General features: G+C 42.6%; 1 protein-coding gene across 1 annotated transcript; it reads left to right on the top strand.

The window, feature by feature from the left end:
• Positions 1-933: 933 nt before the first annotated feature.
• On the top strand, positions 934-14,852 carry LOC311248253 (UPF0728 protein C10orf53 homolog; the record flags this gene model as incomplete). Its single annotated transcript, XM_084339171.1, has 3 exons — positions 934-1,027; positions 6,298-6,417; positions 14,788-14,852. The coding sequence occupies 3 exons, from the start codon at positions 934-936 to the stop codon at positions 14,850-14,852; spliced, it is 279 nt and encodes a 92-aa protein (XP_084195297.1).
• Positions 14,853-16,514: the final 1,662 nt, after the last annotated feature.

Here is a 16,514-nt window from a genome sequence, read left to right as displayed (position 1 = left end):
ATTCTAAAATATACAGCCAAAAATTACAGTAAAATGTACAGTGATACAATTGTCGATGTAACCGGTCATAAGTCAAAGGTCCAGGACGATGACCAGAGTTTGTGCTGTCACTACCCTGTGCTCAGGGAGGCACAGTGATGCGTTGTTATAGTCTGATGGCTGTTGGAATGAAGGACTTCCTGTGCCGTTCAGTGCTGCATCTTAAATGTTCTGTCTATGTATGTACAGTATAATATACACATAGATTTATAATGCTATAGTATAGACATTCTCTCATGTTATTTCGTGATGGCAGTTGTGGAGGTGGGGTGGGGGGGGGGGGGGGTCAGATGTTGTAAACTGAATTTCCCCAAGGGGAGGATCAATAAAGGAATATCTTCTATTAAACAATACTCTGTTTCCCAAATTAAAATATGCATTTTAATTAACTTCACGCGGACAATATTGCGTTGACTTAAATGTACAGTTTCTTCGTCAAATGTATTCTCTTTTTTAGCCTTTTTTTGTATCACAAACAGTACTGTATTTGTAAATCTGGTATGTCATAAATGTATAGATGTAGCAGTACTGTCTATCTGTATGTCATGTGTGTCAGTTATGATGAATTGAAAATGGGGGACCCTGATGTAAACAAGACGAAAGTCTTTCTCTGGTCTGCATCCCCTTAACAATTGTGTGTATTGAGCCGTACTGTATTGTACCCATTCTGCAATCTGTTAATAAAAATGTCAATCAATCGATCGATCAATCAATCAATCAATCAATCAAACTCGTTGCATCGTGAGTGACGTCATTCCCTTGGAAACCAGGAGACGCGTTGCGGTGGAGTCGGCTCCTACGTGGCTTGGCTTCCTAATCTGGGAACTAGGTTAATAAGTAGGAGGTGGAGGGAGGGAGACGTTGGTTTATTATTACCAAATCCATGCAACAACAATGCCTCCACACGCACGCGTAATCGTGCGCTACGGACCATACGAGTCGTGCGGACTAGTGGCGCACAGGACGTTTCGCTTGGAGGGTCTCCAAGGTATGTTGTTGTTAACGAACATCTGATCGATCATCTGACCGCTCGCCCTGTCAGACGAGGTCAACGAAACGCGACGCAGATGTAATAGTGTTAAGTTATAATAACTTACATTGACCCAAATTATAAAGGGCAATGAAAGTTCACATCTGCCACGGGAAACATTCTGAATATGCCCCTCCCTTTGTGTTTCATGATGCAAAGTAAATAATAAACAATGGCGAAGCTGTTCCCCTAGCAACGGAATAGCAACAGAATACTTCTGAAAAGGTAACCCTATAATATACTATGGTTAGTTTAGTGGTGGAAGAAGTACACAGTTCCTTTACTTACAGTAAGTAAAAGTAGAAATACCCAGATAAATGAGTAGGCTACTCTGGTAAAAGTATTGATTGATTGATTGATTGATTGATTGATTGATTGATTGATTGATTGATTGAACATTTTATTAACAGATTGCAGAATGGGTACAATACAGTACAACTCAATACACACAATTGTTAAGGGGATGCAGACCAGAGAAAGACTTTCGTCTTGTTTACATCAGGGTCCCCCATTTTACATTCATATAGTGACATAATATGACATACATGACATACAGGTATACTCAGTACTGTTACATTTAGACATTTATGACATACCAGAGTACAAAAAGAGTCTAAAAAGATATACATTTGAGGAGGAAGAAACTGTACATTGGAGGGGGTGGGTGGGCGGGGGGGGGAACTGTACATTGGAGGTGGTTGGATGGGGGCGGGGGGGTTGGTTAGGCGGGGTGGGGGGGAACTGTACATTGGAGGGGGTTGGGTTTGGACATTTACCTGGGCCAGTTTAGAATTGCAGTCTCCCGTAGGTGCTCTTTGAGAGTGGTTTTGAAGGTGGGTAATGATTCACATTCCTTTACAGCTGTGGGTAGGGCGTTCCACATTGATGATGAAGTAAAAGTCCTCCATTCGAATTAAGGAAAAGTAGAGAAGAATCAAGAGGTTTATTTGTCACATACATACCAGGGCATACAGTGAAATGCGGGTGGTCATGCCAGCATTGATTGTGCAAAATACAATAATAAAATAGGCATAGAAAAAATAAAATAGGAGGGTGCGGCTGGGTGGCGCAGCGGACATTGCGCTCGTCACCAACGCAAGAGACACCGGGTTCGAAACCGGCTGTCGGTGTTGCCTCCGGCTTGGGCCGGCCGTCATACTGGCTCAATTGGTAGAGTTAGCGGGTGGAAGTCGATGGGTGGTAATCTGGACGTTGTGGACAGCGACTCCTACAGGTCGGTTGGGGGACGCCTGCACAGCAGAGACAGGAAATGGCGGGGGGGGGGGGGGTAGTGTGAGCCTCCCACACGTTACTCCTCGCCAATGAGAGTCCGCGCTGGCAGGTGAAAAGATGTGACAGGCTGCCTCCTCGTGTATCGGAGGGGACACGTGATGCAAGGCTTCTATCCTCCCTACAACCGGCCAGTGGGGGGCATATGCGAGCAACGTTCAAGACAGGGGAGGGGAGAATTGGCACAGCGGAATTGGGATGGGAGAAAAATAGAAAAAGAGGAGAAAAAGTGGATAAAAAAAAAAGAAAAAAGAAAATAGGTAAGACACAAGATATGCATGGTAAAAAAAAGACATGCTAAGTTCCTGAGAAACTGGTTCCTATATACACTATACAATATACAATTTTAACTCTTAATATATCTAAACTATACTATACAGTACCTCCTTCATTTAAAGTGACTTTCTATTTTTTAAAGTGACATTTTGTTTATTGTGATTGTGATTGTGTGTGTGTGTGTGTGTGTGTGTGTGTGTGTGTGTGTGTGTGTGTGTGTGTGTGTGTGTGTGTGTGTGTGTGTGTGTGTGTGTGTGTGTGTGTGTGTGTGTGTGTGTGTGTGTGTGTGTGTGTGTGTGTGTGTGTGTGTGTGTGTGTGTGTGTGTGTGTGTGTGTGTCTGTATGTGCTCATGTGTATTTGTGAGTGGAGAGTTCAGTGTTCAGTGTTCTGATGGCCTGGGGGAAGAAGCTGAGCCGGAGTCTCTCTGTTCTTGCCGCGTGTGTACGTAGGTGCTTGCCTGACCGCAGCAGCTTGAACAGGTTGTTGTTGGGGTGGTGGTAGGGCTGGGCGATATGACGATATTATATAAATATCGGGTACAGTTCATTAACGATACACTTTTTCAACGTATCGTGGATATCGTCATGTTTTGCCCAAGAGGATTGTGTCGCGTCAATCTGTCCACACGTTACTCGTTCATATCTCAGCCCGTGCTGAGATATGCCCATTCCGCGGTCTGTTAATAAAGTTTTCAATCAGACAGATGTATGGAAAGGCTTTTATTATAACATTCGTTGTAGTAAAATCATTATGCCTCATTTAGTCATCTTGTAGAGCACTGGTCTCCTACACGACGGCCGCGGGGAGCTAACGTTAGTAGCTTTGTTGACGTTGTTCAGCACACAGGACATTCAGGAAGTCAGGAAGCTTGCCGATTGGTGCTAAGAACAGCAGGGCGGGTGCAAGCGCTGTGACGTAATTGGCAGACTCGACTGTCAATCAAAATTATTATGTTTCCGTCAGAATGAATGAGTGAAGACTTTGTTAAAGGGTTGCAGAATGGGTACAATACAGTACAGGAGGATGAAGACCAGAAAAAGACTTTCGACTTTTTTACATAAGGGTCCTCCATTTTCAATTCATCAAAACATTTAGAGACATACATATATACAGTAGTTTCATAAAAATGCTAAAATGCTATTGATTGATTGATTGATTTAAAACGTTATTAACATATTGCAGAATGGGTACAGTACAGCTCAATACATACAATTGTTAAGGGGATGCAGACCAGAGAAAGACTTTAGTCTTGTTTACATCAGGGTCCCCCATTTTCAATTAATCATATTTCATATCTAAATCATATAATATCTCATTGCTAAATATATGCAATATATAATCTAATAATCTAAATCTAATATATAATATAAAAATGCTAAATGCATGGGTATTTTATTTTGTCTTTAATGTTAGCTTGCAAAATCAAATACTGTCTTGGTAAGCCTCATAATGAATTGTTTGGGGTAAAAAAGAAAAACATCGTGATGTGTATCGTGTATCGCCGAAAGGTCAGAAAATATCGTGATATCATATTTAGGCCATATCGCCCAGCCCTAGGTGGTGGGGGTCTTTCATTATTCTACTGCCTCTGGATTTGCACCTCCTGTTATATAAGTCCTGCAGGGGTGGTAGTGCAATACCTGTAGTACGCTCTGCTGCTGAGTGCACCACTCTCTGGAAGTATGTTCTATTGAATGTACTTAAGTATCTAAAGTAAAATTATGCATTCTACATGATTTTGTGTATTCCAGAGCTTGGGGGCATTCAAACCTCGATCCATTGGCCTCTAAAAGTTATGTTAAAGTGGTATGTGGTCCAGTTATGCTGCTCTGATTACAGGTTATGTTAAAGTGGTATGTGGTCCAGTTATGCTGCTCTGATTAAAGGTTATGTTAAAGTGGTATGTGGTCCAGTTATGCTGCTCTGATTAAAGGTGATGTTAAAGTGGTATGTGGTCCAGTTATGCTGCTCTGATTACAGGTTATGTTAAAGTGGTATGTGGTCCAGTTATGCTGCTCTGATTAAAGGTTATGTTAAAGTGGTATGTGGTCCAGTTATGCTGCTCTGATTAAAGGTGATGTTAAAGTGGTATGTGGTCCAGTTATGCTGCTCTGATTAAAGGTTGTGTTAAAGTGGTATGTGGTCCAGTTATGCTGCTCTGATTACATCCTCTTGAGGTTGACAGGCTTCAAATGTGAAAGGATAATCTTCATACATGTGTTTTATGCAAAATATTTTTCTTCAAAGTAACTAGTAACTGATGGATTCAGATAAATGTTCCCTAAAAGGAAAATACTCACGTAAAGTACAAGTAGCTAGACATTTTACTTAAGTACAGTACTTGAGTAAAAGTACTTAGTTACTTTCCACCACTGCCTATGGTCTAGGACAGTTAAATTAATTGTGAATATGAGCCTTTGAGACTGATGGCCATAGTAATCGCTACAGTTTTATCACAGGTCCAAGACAGTTTCTAGGTAGGGAGGCTTTGTTTTTTCATGTTCACAAACCTTTATTATTGTGTGTCCTTGACCACAGGAATGTATAGGAGTCCTTATTGATTGGTATTGATTGGAACATAACTCAATAATAACTCAAATAGTGTTTATTCAAATCTTTTCAAATTTGCCGTACACATTCATCACCCAGAGGAAGAGCCCTATTGATTTCGGTAGCCCCATGGCCTTTCTTCGCCACTCTAGCGCCACCATCAGGCCAAAGTGTACCTCCTGATTCTAGTTGCAGACACAGCTAAAATGATGTCATGGGAAACATGTCTGCCAAAACAACCTACGAAAAGAAAATGTAGAAAATATCTAAAGCAAGGTCTATAACGTTTATTATCTTCCTACTGTTTTTCTACCAAAATCAATAGGCTTCCTCCTCGAGGTATCACGATTGTGCACACAGAAAATTAGAAAAGATTTGAATGAAAGGTATTCGAGATACACTAGTTTGGCCAAATGGTGGCGCTAGAGGAAAGGTCATGGGGTCACCAAAATCAATAGGGTGCATCCTCTAGGGCTCATAAATGCGCATTTCAACGTAAAAGCACGAACTTGATCATGCATATTTAGTAGAAAATGTAATTACAGGGGGTGCGGCCGGGTAGCGCAGCGAACTAACCGTCTGCCTATACCACCGCAGAGACAGTGGGATCGAATCCAGCTGCCAGCGGTATACCTCTGGTCGCGTGGCAGTGAAAGGGTTAACCTCCCGTATTGTCGCAGTGAAAGGGTTAACCGTTTGGTAGTGCGGCATTTACTTTCCAATGCCCCACTGTCACCTATACCCTGGCCGTGACCCCAATTTGGGTCGCGACCCGTAGTTTGAGAACCACTGGTCGGTCTATAGCCTACTATGTCTTTGTGTTTTTTTTCTTTTTTTATCTTTTCCCCCCTCCTTTTTCCTCAGATTTTCTCCCATCCCAATGTTAGTCGTTATGCCAATTCCCAATCCCCTTCCTGGTCGCTGCGCACTTACCCCCCACAGTCGGTCTGGGAGAGTGGAGGCTACCACGTGCTTCCTCCGACACACGTCTGGTGACAACCCCGGAGCTGGGAGCTGGATTCGAACAGGCGAATCCAGCGTCTCCGGGGTTGGTGACGAACGCAATCTCCGCTACGCCACCTGACCGCCTATGTCTTTGTGTTTCGACCAGCTGCCTTGCAGGACCGGGGCCACCGCTGTGTCTTGGAGGAGACTAAGGACTGGAACAGCGTGGAGCTCATGGTCAACGGTCAGAGCGTCTACGTCTGCAACATGAGGCAGCTCGAGTTCGGTGAGTTTGGTTACGGGCTGGGCGATATGGCCAAAAATGTTATTATCACGATATATCACGATAACATTTGTCATATCGTTCGATATCGATAATTATCGATATTTTTGTTAGTATTAATAAAAAAGATTTTTTTTTAAAATGTATTATTTAACCTGTTAAGCTGTAGCCCTATTTTAAGAAATGTTGCCTAAAGGTACATGCCTAGGTAAATGGGAAGATTGCTCCACTTCTACAAGGTCAATTAGCATGTTCTTGGTATCTAGGAACATCTAGGGATTTGGGGGTATGGATTGCCCTTTCAGGTGACAAAATCTGTTCAGCGGTTCTCGAGTTACATGCTGATATGTGAGGCGTGCGCCAAAGTACACATTACCACCCCCGACTCCCGGGGCTCTAGCTCCGTCAATCATTTGGCGATCTCGAAAGATCTTGGACAGGGTTGTAGCCAATGAGTGTGGCTTTCCAATGATTCCCCATGTAATACGGTCTCTATTGATCGATTTATGATAAAGAAAAGCATTACAAGCTAAGCTTACAGCTTAACATATTTTGCAGCAATTCTTTGTTGTTGCCATCTTTAGTGTTACATCCCCTCACACTCCAGTTCTCAGGCTGCAGCTGGTTTGAAAGCGAAAGTACCAAAAAAAGTTGGCTGTGGCTCCAGGGGAGTTGACCAGTTCTGGCTCTGCTAGTTTCTTTTCTATATTTTGGCTATTTTTTGGTGGACAAACCACTACAGACTAGCTCTGCTAGCACACAGAGCCTACTGTGTACAGACGGTTTCAAACTGTATTTTAAATTAGAAAGCAAACAAAATAAATGGACAAGAGAAAAATAAATCGTTATAGTTTTATCGCCCAGCCCGTTACAATAATAGCTACTGTATCCATTGTCATTGTCAATTGACAGTATGAACCTTCCGTTCAATATGCCATAAAGAGAAAAATGTTTTTCATCAATACGTTCCCGTTTTATACCGTGATGAATATGAACGTTATATCGGAATGGTCTGGGATAATTCCTGCAAGGCTCGTTACAAGGCGTTAAGCTAATAAGGTTAAATCGATTGGCGTTTCGTCCCTACACAAGCTACAGTTAAAAATCTAAATGCATATGATCGGTATCATGTTCCACCATGAATGCATGAAAGGGGGGGGCGGGGGAAGTCATTTCTGATGATCGATTACCAATAACGGCATTCGATATTACAACAACATACGCTGATCAGGGGAATGGCTATGAGAACAAGGTCCGATCAGGCTGAAATTGACGTCAAATCGCTCTTACCTGTGGCCGGTTGGATTCCAAAAAGAATTCCCCAGTTATTTGATCGCCATCTGCTAGATCATATAGTCCATTGGCTGATGCCATATTCCTTTACAGCATAATGAATTCGCTGTCGCAAAAAGTATTCCAGGCGATCGGGTGAAGCCCTCGCTTCAGACTAACAGAAAAAGTGCCCGGAGTGAAAGAAATGTGACACCAAGTGTCCAACAGGGGAAATAGTGCAGCGGTTAATTAAGCCTTTGAATCAAAGGAATTGTGCACTTTTTCATAAAAGCATGAAACTTCTACCATAGTAAGTTTATACCATGAGGTTTATTTTCAGATGTGGAGGGAAGTCAGATTTGACCTCTGAGGCCCGGGAGAGGTCAAATCCAATATGTCCGCCCAAAATATTCAAGAATTCATAACTTTGGAACCGAACACAGTAGTAAAACACTTAAGGTGTCATTTCCCACCAACTTTAGGGTGCCCATTCTGTTGATGATACCTTTGAGACCAATAGCATTCAAGAAAATAGATTTATGTTAAAGTCAAGGCAAAAACACATCAAAATATAAATGTTTTATAAAACATGATTTGATTAATTTATTTGTAGTCTTTGTATTATTCAGCTATTGGTTATTATTTCCTGGGATGTGTGATAAAAATTTGTATTCCTTCCCAGCACATAATTATCACTGTGACCCCCTAGACCATTTTCACAGACCCCCTGGAGGAACCAGAATTTCAAGATTTTCACTTCATTTTCACTCAGTTTGAAATTCCCAAGCCCAACAACGTTATTTAGTTGGTGAGACTTTAGTTATGTAGCCTACTTATATACAGTAGTCTACCTTGGCTATCTGAAGTGAATTACATGCCATGATATAACCCACCTGTCATTCTCCCATATGTTCACATGCACAGCACCTATACTGTCACAACTGTCATTCAACTGTCAATCAACTGACAAGCAGGTAAGATAGATTTTCCTTTCGGTTGTCCGTATACGTTTTTTTCCTATACATCTACACATCGAAATGGCCATGTTGAAGTTGCTGGGAGACTGGCTAGATAGAAGACAGTGGCTGGACCAATGCCCCTGGTCCACCAAGCTGACATCGCAAGTTCTGGAACAGCCAATTATTTCATACATGCCAAACATGTCACAGAGACCCCCGCCATGCACACCGGGTCACGGGCTGCGAGCCTCTCTACACTCCTGGAACAAGCATACAAGGAAGAGTGCATATCTGATGATACAGATGCCATGACCACCTGACAGTCTATCCTTTGAGGAGTGGTGCATAGAGCGATCAAAAGCCAGTGTTCACACTTTGACTACTGGCCGCATAAGACCCTGTCATTGCAGCTTCTCGTCCTGCAGTACATCCGGTCCATTCGTGAAGGCGACTTCCAGCTGTATGTGGAATCCCTGACACAGATCATGCCCTGGATGTTCGCCCCCTTGATCACACACGCTACAGCAGATGGCTTCCCGTACACATCCGTGACATGATGGCGCTTGCGGAAAGACGTCCTAGCAGAATTCAGGTCTGGACATTTTGTGGTGCACAAAACCAGCAACCACATGTTTTCTGCCATGGCACTTGACCAGTGCCATGAACAAAACAATGCCATGGTCAAAGGTTCTGGTGGGGCTATTGGACTGACTGGCAAATCCCGGAGCACTCAGACGCTGGATGATAGCAGGGCCAGAAATCGCTAGGATCGCTAAAGAGTTTGAAGAACAAGCAACAAAGCAACGGCGTGGACCTCTAGTGACTCGAGACACCGTCACTGTCCAATTATCTAGCAGTCACTGTCAATGTGCGTCAACTAGATCTCCCCGTTGGAAGGGTGCAGGCGATCAACTGTTTCAATCCGAACCACCTACCCAACCTGCTCCAATGTACAGTTTCTACGTCAAATGTATATACTCTCTTTTTTAGAATTTTTAGTATCACAAACAGTACTGTATTTGTAAATCTGGTATGTCATAAATGTATAGATGTAGCAGTACTGTCTATCTGTATGTCATATATGTTATGATGAATTGAAAATGGGGGACACCAGCTTTTCATTGCAACTTTTCACTTTGCGTCATGTTGTTTGTAGAGCTAAATCTATATTTTATATTATAGCTACTGTATCCATTGTCATTGTCAATTGACAGTATGAACCTTCCGTTCAATATGCCATAAAGAAAATTGTTTTTCATCAATACGTTCCCGTTTTATACTGTGATGAATATGAGTGTTGTATCGGAATGGTCTGGGATAATTCCTGCAAGGCTAGTTACAAGGCACTAAGCTAATACCGTTTAATCGATTGGCGTTTCGTCCCTACACAAGCTACAGTTAAAAATCTAAATGCATATGATCGGTATCATGTTCCACCATGAATGCATGAAAGGGGGGGGGGGGGGGGGGGGGAAGTCATTTCTGATTATTGATTACCAATAACGGCATTCGTTATTACAACAACATATGGGAATGGCTATGAGAACAAGGTCCGATCAGGCTGAAATTGACGTCAAATCAGATTCAGATTCAGATTCAGACAACGTTATTGGTCCCCGTGGGGCAATTCATATTTGCAGCTTCACCACAAGCAACAAAGACAGACAAACAAACAACAAAACATCTCAACGACAGCACGGAAAATAAAAAGAGAAACACTCCATGTGATACAATCCAGCAATAAAAGTAAAAGTAAAAACAGACAACCAAGTGCAAAAGGCTACTTAAAATGACTACCGTCTGTGTTTAAAAGTCTGATAGCCGAGGGGACAAAAGATTTGGCGTAGCGGTTGGTCCTACTTGGTGGGACGTCATAACGGCGGCCAGAAGGCAACAGTGAAAACCGCTGAGACAGAGCATGGAGGGGTTGGTTAGTGATGCTCGTCCCCTTCATGACCACCTGGTCCGTCCAGAGAGAACATAGGTCTCTCTGTTTTACTCCAATTATTTTGGAGCACACTTTCACAATATACTGTAGGCTGTTCCTATCTTTAATAGACAGGCCACTGAACCAGCAGATAAAAGAAAAAGTTAGGAGGCTTTCAATAAAAGAACTATAAAAAGTGCTCAGGATCTTCGCACTAACATTAAAAGAGTTCAGCTTTCTTAGCAGGTAGATCCTCTGCTGACCTTTTTTAACAATAGACTCTGTATTTAGGTTGAACTTCAGTTTACAATCAAACACAGTTCCCAGGTATTTGTACGATTCAACAGTCTGGACGTCCTCATCGTGAATTACACTAGCTACACTGGCTTGATGATCGGGGTTGTGTCTGAAGTCAATTATCATGTCCTTAGTCTTAGAGACATTGAGGTCCAAGTAATTCTCATCACACCAATTCACAAAGTCGTGAAGTACAGGTCCATGATCAGTTTCGGAGCGCTGCAGTAGAGATACCAGGACAGTGTCATCTGAGAACTTAACCAGATGCCTTTGGTCATGAAGCGATCTGCAGCTGTCCGTGTACATAATAAATAAAAGGGGAGACAAAACGCAACCTTGGGGGGAGCCAGTGTTGGAAATCAACATGTTGGACATCTGCCCATTGACAAAGACCTGCTGGACCCTCTCAGTGAGGAAATTTAAAATCAGCATGAGAAGCTGGTGTGGGAGACTAAAATAAGAGTCAAGCCTCTCAATTAAAATGTGGGGCTGCATTTTATTAAAAGCAGAGGAGAAATCTGCAAATAAAAGTCTAGCATGAGCTCCAGGTGTTTCCAGGTGTTTATACACAATGTCCAAGATGAAGAGCATAGCATCCTCCACCCCTTTACCTGGCTGATATGCGAATTGAAGGGGTTCTAATTTACCCTCAATAAAAGACATAGTAGTGTTTTTTAAAAACTTCTCAAAAACCTTCATTGCTAATGAGGTAAGCGCCACTGGTCTAAAGTCCTTCAATTCTTTTGAATCTTTTGACTTAGGGATGGGTATGATGGTTGACGTCTTCCATAATGTGGGGATCTGACCTAGATCTACACACATCTGGAAGAGTCTGGAAAACACCCAACCAAGCTGATCAGCACAGTGGTGCAGGGTGCGCCCGCATAACGAGTCTGGGCCAGCAGCTTTTCTTGGTTTAACCTTTTTAAATGATGCTGTGACCCAATCTTGGGAAATAACCATTTCATTTTGGGGTTCCAGGGACTCCATGCATGCAGAGATATTCTCTAAAAAGTCAGAACTTTCAAAGCGGGAGAAGAAGGAATTAAAAGTGTTTGGCAAGTCAGTGCTATTTACTCCTCTAACAGTAGTGGATTTATTCCTCCCAGTATTAGTATTTGTATTTATGGAAGCCATGTTCTTTATACCTTGCCATGCGGCTCTGAGGTCTACACTGCTATATTGAGCTTCTATCTTGTCCTTATACATTTGTTTGGCTTTCTTAATAGCAATACAAACTTCTCTAGAAGCAGCCTTTTTCTCTAGGGCATTACCCGTACAATAGTCCAGTTTCTTTTGATTGATAACTGCTTTTAACTCCTTGGTTATCCAAGGTTTATTATTTGGATAAATAACAACCACTTTACTCGGGATAATGGAATCTACACAAAATGTGATATACGAGGAGATAGTGTCACAAAGTTCATTAATGTTATCGCCGCATGCGGCAAAGAAACAGTCCCAGTCTGTACATTCGAAGCAGGCCTGAAGGGAGGAGATGCTGTCCTCCGACCAGCATTTCACTGGTTTCTCCACCCGCGGAAGCCGCCTGAAAGTGGGTGTGTACATGGGAATCAGATAGAGTTCCTCTGTGTGGTGGCACAGGTCACATACTGTTCATATGTCCTCAAAGTCGTGTTCAAGCGACAGTGATTAAAATCACCAAGGATGAATTTTGGAGCCTCTGGGCAGATTGCGTCGAGTCGAATCGCTCTTACCGTGGGCCGGTTGGATTCCAAAAAGAATTTCCCAGTTATTTGATCGCCATCTGCTAGATCATATAGTCCATTGGCTGATGCCATATTCCTTTACAGCATAATGAATTCGCCGTCGCAAAAAGTATTCCAGGCGATCGGGTGAAGCCCTCGCTTCAGACTAACAGAAAAAGTCCGCCCGGAGTGAAAAAAATGTGACACCAAGTGTCCAACAGGAGAAACTGCATTCTCGAGACAGCGCCAATACCAGGATCTGGCCAGTACAGCACTTTCCGAGTCCCAATATGCCTTTTCCAGCCAAAATACAGCTCTGTGACATTGAATAGGATGTTAAAATCGAATAAAAGAAAAAAACTAGTTAAAAACGTATATATATATACCTGATTGGCCGTCAAGCGCTGGCTCCCAATCACGTATATATACGCGAATGGCCGGGAATGTGTTAATTGACCTGCCTGACTGTCTGAAGATAAGATGGATGGCAGGCCCCCCCTCCCCCCCCCCCCCTCCCCATCCTCACGCAAACCTCCCCCCCACGAGCACGACTGGCGACGTGCACGGAAGGAGGGGTGGATCCCTCGACTGCCTCACACGCCCAAACCCTAAGCCACTACCCTATCCTTAACTCCCACCCCCCACTCTCCGCCCTCCCTCCCATCCCCCAAATTCCCTCCCCCGAGGGTGCTTCCTGAAGCTCACTGACTTTCGACATAAATGAACATTGTAACAACAAATGTGCTTTGTTTGTATTAATTTAGGGTTGTGCCATTATTATTATGCAAAGATAATAATTGTGATTAATTCTGTAATGAGTTGTGTGTTTCTAGCATCCTTGACACCCAAGGACAACGATGGAAATAAGTCAAGAGGCTTTTTCGTTACTATCCTTGACAACAATGTATGTTGGATTAATGATCTGTATATGTTGCGGAGTCTAAATAAAAACCTGAACCTGAACCTGGTCAATTTAAATAAAGGTTAAGGGCTGTCCCCGACTAAGGATTTGGATGGTCGACTATGATAGGCCAAAATTAGCCATTAGTCGACTATTGGTCGACTAATAAAAAATAAAAAAAGTATAATATATATTTTTTATTTTTATTTTTTTATCATTTCATTTGGGCTGTGGGGGGTGCTTAATGTCTGAAGGAGTCGACTGAAGGCTTCTTGTCCTCTGCAAAAGCATGCAATTGGTCCACTGATGGATACATCTTGATATGTGTCTAGTCTAGTGTGTTCATTGATGGGTGAAATCCTCTTTCAGTGCCTCTGTGCCTGTTTTCGTAGGCAGTTAGCCTCTGGTATGCGTGCCATTAGCGTTAGCCACGCTTCTAGGCCTCTTTTCTTTTGGAAAGAATGATAAAAAAAATTAAAAATTAAAAAATTATAATCTTTTTTGTTTTGTTTTGTATTCGACTAAGAGGTTGGCAGTCGACTACGGCTCCTTTCGACCGATTAGTCGACTAATCCAGTGGTTCCCAAAGTCGGGGTTGCGACCCAAAGGTGGGCCGCGAGCAGCCACGGGTGGACCGCGAGATGATTAAAAAAAAATAAAATAAAATTTAAAAAATTTAAAAGAATCTTTTTTTTATTTTATTTTTTTTATTTTCTTTATTTTATTTTTTTTTGTCAGGCCACTGAACTTGGAAGCAGGCCAGGACAGTGTTTCTAGTTGTATTCTAAAATTATATTCTATTGTATTCTAAAATGTGACTATATGGTTTTATATTAACTTAATAAATAAACAAAAACAAAAATCGACTTATTTCAATGAACATTTCAAACTAAATAACAGATTATGCATATAAAACGCTGAAAACAACCGAAGCAACAATAGTATTTTAATGAGGCTATTATTATTATCATTATTATTTTGCAACAAGTTAGCCCTCTCATAAATAGCACATATAAATGAATAACTAACTTGAACTAACTTAATAGGATTGAAGTGATATTTGGCTTAAAAAATCGGTCGCCTGGCAAAAAAAAAAAAAAAAAAAAGCCAGACGATGTGCATTGGGCCGCGGCTCTCTGACGCCTTATTTTCTGGGTCCCGGCCTGAAAAGTTTGGGAACCCCTGGACTAATCGACTAATATGGGTCAGCCCTTTTAATAATGACCCGAAATGCTCATGAACCGTTATGCCTCATAGAGGAATAGAGAACAATAAACACATGATATCCTTGTTGTTCTGTTCCCCGAGGTGGAGATGGCAAACTGGACCCTCTCTGCCAGGAGGCAGTGACCGCAGTGGACAACGCTGACTGAAGACCACCGAGGCCTGCAACCGACCAAGAGCCACGTTCGAACATTAAATGCACAGAAACAAGAGGAACTTTTTTACTTGTACTTTATTGTCAACAACTACAACAAAATCTCTCTGGCAAACGTGGGTTTTCTTTCTGCTTTGTTGCATCTCATTGCTACACAGAGTTATATATATAAACACTATTCCTGATACACGCTACTGCTGGGTTATCAGACGGGCCTTACCTGTGTTCCCTTTGAAGATGAATTTACAAAATCCATAGAAATTCCCTTCTCTAATAAAATACAGCATAAAGTGCAACAAGGAAGTATCACCAATGCACTTCATTAAACATAGATATATATATTTTACTATGTTAATTCATGAAGACGTATCCAAACGCATCGAGCGGCGGATAATATACTCCCATCTTTAACACCCACGCTTCCTGCGAGTTCACCGCTCTAAGCCGCTGTGTGCCGTCCATGTTTTACCTAACAAGCAAAAGATACATCCCCATGTAAATGACTATGTAAATATGTAAAATCATGTTTTGAGCGTGGCTTATACACGACTAAACCGCTCAGCATCGACTAGAAACAGGATATTATAAGGAACCGCCCGAAACGCAGCGGAAACTAATACCGCTCGTATGAAATGGAGGGGGAGGGGGAAAAGGGGGGGTGAAAGGAGGGGGAGGGGGAAAAGGGGGCTCAACGTGTCAACCGAGCATCAAAAGGCTTCGGCGTGTTGATGTCCGCCCGTCCCTCTCTCTCTCTCTCTCTCTCTCAAGGCTCCGAAGGGGAAGCGGAGAGCGTTATGTCATCCGCAGAGAGCGTGACATCTCCCCGCCAGCTGGCTCGTGTCTGTCTCCCGGTGAAGTGAGCTGTGACTAGAGCTACAGTCAGACACGTCCAGTGACACAGCCGCGGAAGCGGAGCGACAGACCTATACGGAGGCTGTGACGACGCGCTCTAACTCCTATGATATCATTCGCATTTTATCGCTTACTGGAAGCACTGGAAGTGCTGTGTGTGTGTGTGTGCGTCTTGTAGTTGATTGATTGATTGATTGATTGATTTTATTTATTTATGGATCCAAAGACACGACAAATCCAAGGGATGACGTGCAAAAAGTGACAACACTTATTTCCCAGCATGGTCCCCGAAAATTATTTATTACTATTACTATTATTTACTTACAAAAACACATCAAATATCTAACATTCAGCGTAATGGAGGTATCTACGGCGCGCCGCAGTCGCTAAAATGATTGTCGGGAATCTAGACTTTGGTAGGCAACGGTTACTATAGGTTATTATTATATCTATTTAAATAAGACTGGAAGCTACCAAACCGTTATACTGGCACTGGGCTTCACTACACTCAGTTATTGTCCAAACTACCAAGCGCTCTGTTCCGTGTTCACGGTGTGGGCAGAACCAGACCTGCAGGGTCAAAGGTCATTTTTAAGCTTTCGTTTGAACCTGCCTGGAGCACGAGACGGCTGAGGTTTGCTGCCGTAATAATTAATACCAGAACGTTTATATATTTTATTTCATTTTCATTTTAAAGGGGAGTAGAAAAGGCGCCCCCAGTGGCGAACCACATAACGCGCTGAGTCGCGACACGGCCGACCCGGGTTCGACTCCCGGACCCGTCGTTATTTGCCGAATGTCTCCC

This window comes from Notolepis coatsorum, assembly GCF_963971535.1.
Source record: "Notolepis coatsorum genome assembly, contig: SCAFFOLD_1709, whole genome shotgun sequence".
NCBI classification, from domain to species: domain Eukaryota; kingdom Metazoa; phylum Chordata; class Actinopteri; order Aulopiformes; family Paralepididae; genus Notolepis; species Notolepis coatsorum.
This window is presented reverse-complemented; position numbering and strand designations above follow the sequence as displayed.